We start from the raw sequence: 3,232 nt of genomic DNA, 5'->3' as shown, positions 1-3,232 counted from the left end.
TTTTTTTTTTTGCCAGAACTTTGCGAAAACTTTTGTACATATATTCCGAAAGTATTGTTCTGTTCGGAAACATTCCACAGGGTTTAATTCTTATATAATTCCCATTGAGAACGTTTTCGACAGTTTTCTTTCTCACTTTCGTTCTTGTGCACGTTTTGGAAACAATGCTTCTCTCATCCTTAAAGTATAGACTTCAAGTAGGTGATTGGAAGAAAAATAATTTACCTGTTAAACGATATATTTAAGATTACAGTGACATTTACTCACATAACATACTTTCTTGCATATTAATTATTTATTAATTCTTTCATTTCAGTACTTGAATATGTCGGTCCTAGATATCGCACATTTGTGGCGAACATGTCAATAGCTTTATTTTTTACGGCCGCAGCCTGTTTATTACCCTGGATTGCCTATTTTATTGCAAACTGGAAGTTGTTTGCTATTGCCACCTCTGCCCCACTAATTTTGGTTGTGTTAACTCCCCTTGTTATTCCAGAGTCGGCAAGGTATGTATGTATATTTAAGTTCTTTTGTTTAATTCTTGGGATGCTAAATATTAGTTTCCTTTGCAGATGGCTTGTATCGCAAGGCAAAGTGGAACAGGCTATATCTATACTGAAGAGGCTCGAGAAAGTGAATGGAAAACACGTACCCATGGATACATACCAAGCTTTTAGTGCTAGTTGCTTGAAATTGAAACAAGAAGAGTCTAAAAATAGTAGTTATTCAATTTTAGATCTTTTTAAAACGCCCCGTTTGCGACGGACCACAATTCTACTCATTGTCATTTGGATGGCAATTTCGCTAGTATTTGACGGTCATGTACGGAATGTAAGCTCTCTGGGAGTGAACGTATTTTTCACCTTTACCGTAGCTTGCTTCACAGAGTTCCCAGCAGATACTATCCTAACGCTTATACTAGACAAATGGGGACGTCGTTGGTTGGCATGTGGATCTATGATTGCCAGTGGCATTTTCAGTTTGCTCGCAACACTTGTTCCACCTGGAATTTACTTTGCTTCTTTAGCTATTATGGGTCGCTTCTTTGTTAATATTTCATACAATATTGGTTTGCAATATGCTGCTGAAATTTTGCCTACCGTTGTCCGAGCTCAAGGAGTCGCTTTTATTCACATTATGGGATATGTTGCGAGCATTATAGCTCCCTTTGTTGTATATTTAGAAAAGGTTTCCCCGGCCCTTCCACTGGTAATTTTGGGCGTTCTAGGAATCATTGGCGGAATACTGGCTTTACTACTGCCAGAAACGCTTAATCATGATCTTCCTCAAACGCTTACAGATGGTGAAGACTTCGGACGGGGGCAGAGCATATGGGACTTCCCGTGTTTGGCAAAAAAATTGGATGAATGCACCGACTTAGAAGTGAGACCACAAAGTTTTGCCCGCTCAACACAAACCGGCGCATCGCTCCGATCTTCCACCCGTGGGGAACTACGGTCGAGCATTTTAAGAAGATCAGCTAATTCCCGTTACTCATCAAAACTATGAATACGTTCAAATATTTTGCTAGGTTAAAAATTTCATAAGTACATTTGAAGCAAAGCTTCTCAAACGTTGTTCAAGAAGTTGATTGAGTCCATACACTTGTGATATTAGGAATAAGTATACGGGACAAAAGCATTTTAATAAAGTGTAGAGTTGTAATGGTGCAACATTATTAAAACTATTGCATATTGTTCACTGAAGTATTTAATAAATAAATAAACGCATCGTTATTATTACTGTTATGTTGTTTTTATATTATCTTATATTTACTTAAACATAAAATTGTTTAGGGTATGTACAAAATTTTTCAACGCCTCTTCCTACCCACAGCAATCTTTTTTCCAGGCGCGCGCTGTCCACGCCCGCCTTTAGGTTTCTTGCCAGTTTTACCATTACCTTTTCCTTTTTTGCCTCCTTTTCCTTTCTTTACTTTTTTTCCAGCATCAGTTGGATTAGCTTCTCTCCTAAAAGAATAGATAAAAAATAATAATTGTTCATTGAGTTATTGAATATCTAAAAATTGATCATACTCTAATTTATTTTCGTTCTTTTGTATAGAAATAGCCTTTTCAATGTCATATTTTGGTTTCTTGTTAAGCACACTCTTGATCAAATCCAGATTAACCTCCTTTTCAGGCTGGCCACTAATATGTGAAGCTTTACGTTTCGATCCAGGTATCAGTTCTTTCACACCGATACCACGCGCCTTTTTTTCCTTTGGCAATTTATCTTGGAATTTTCCTACGGAGGCTGTGGATGACTTAGCTACAGTGACTGCAGTCAGCAACTGCCCTGAGGAGGCTACCTCTGGGCCGAAGTAACCTCCACGAGGAACCTCTACCTTTCTTGCTCGAACAATGTTTTTCATGCGTTGTATCTCATTCTTAGCCACTTTTTCATTACGCAGGTCGATTTTCTTCTGAAACATATCTTCATTTGGATCAACATTTTTAGGTACTTCCAAAACCCATTCCTTTTCTTTTTCAGCATCTGCACGTTTGAATCCATACGTTGGTACCCATTTCTGCAAAGATAAAGTTAAAAAATCACACCTGAAAAAGTATAACTTTATAAATCTCCTAAACTTACATCGAGTACTTCATCGTATTTTTTCTTGTCCGTCTTTTTCTTTTTAATGCCTTTTTCTTTTGCGAACTTTTCCCATTTTGTCAAGGGCTTAGGTCCAGGTACCTTACGCAGGCGGGGCAAGACAGTTGCTGGCGCCGGCAGCTTCGCCACGATGCATTCGTCTACACGCTCAGCCGGCACCTCCCATATTGCATTAATTAGCAACTGTGTATTGTCACGAGTAAGATCAAGCAAATACTGCTCCCGGTTACTTCTGTAAATAGCAAGACATAATTTGTACGATTTTATTACAATTTAGATGTACCAAAACACTGGACATCATTTATTTACCTTAGACCTTTTTCATCTAAATCGTTTGGGTCAGTGCACATCAAAGAACCAACATCTAGCCGGACTTCCAAATGTTTATCTACAGTAATTGGTTTGTATTTTTCTAATGTTCGTTGTTGTTTTTCTAACACTTCCTTCACGATATCCATTTTGGTATATTTTTTAAATCATTTAAAATAGAAATGCTTTAAATTTCTACGAAAATCGTCTGTTTTCTTCCAAATTTACAAAATATTTGACATTTCTAACCGCACGTGTGTTATACAGAGTTGCATTGACAAAAACAAAAAGCAGTGTCAGGCCC

The 3,232-nt window shown here is 37.6% G+C and overlaps 2 protein-coding genes across 2 annotated transcripts; one reads left to right on the top strand and one right to left on the bottom strand.

The window, feature by feature from the left end:
- The first annotated feature begins 149 nt into the window (after positions 1-149).
- On the top strand, positions 150-1,728 carry LOC108354525 (organic cation transporter protein-like). Its single transcript, XM_017605706.1, has 3 exons — positions 150-197; positions 317-509; positions 576-1,728. Exons 2-3 carry the CDS (start codon positions 361-363, stop codon positions 1,510-1,512), a joined length of 1,086 nt encoding a protein of 361 aa, XP_017461195.1. The 5' UTR covers positions 150-197; positions 317-360; the 3' UTR covers positions 1,513-1,728.
- A 20-nt stretch (positions 1,729-1,748) lies between these two features.
- LOC108354526 (ribosome biogenesis regulatory protein homolog) lies at positions 1,749-3,198 on the bottom strand. Its single transcript, XM_017605707.1, has 4 exons — positions 2,929-3,198; positions 2,599-2,851; positions 2,040-2,533; positions 1,749-1,973 (listed from the first exon to the last, which is right to left on the bottom strand). The coding sequence occupies exons 1-4, from the start codon at positions 3,075-3,077 to the stop codon at positions 1,817-1,819; spliced, it is 1,053 nt and encodes a 350-aa protein (XP_017461196.1). The 5' UTR covers positions 3,078-3,198; the 3' UTR covers positions 1,749-1,816.
- Between the last annotated feature and the right edge of the window lie 34 nt (positions 3,199-3,232).

This window comes from Rhagoletis zephyria, unplaced genomic scaffold, assembly GCF_001687245.7.
Source record: "Rhagoletis zephyria isolate East Lansing unplaced genomic scaffold, Rhagoletis_zephyria_1.1 Rzeph_scaffold_36772, whole genome shotgun sequence".
NCBI classification, from domain to species: Eukaryota; Metazoa; Arthropoda; class Insecta; order Diptera; family Tephritidae; genus Rhagoletis; species Rhagoletis zephyria.
The sequence above is the reverse complement of the archived record's forward strand: the minus strand, read 5'-3'. Positions and strand labels throughout refer to the sequence as shown.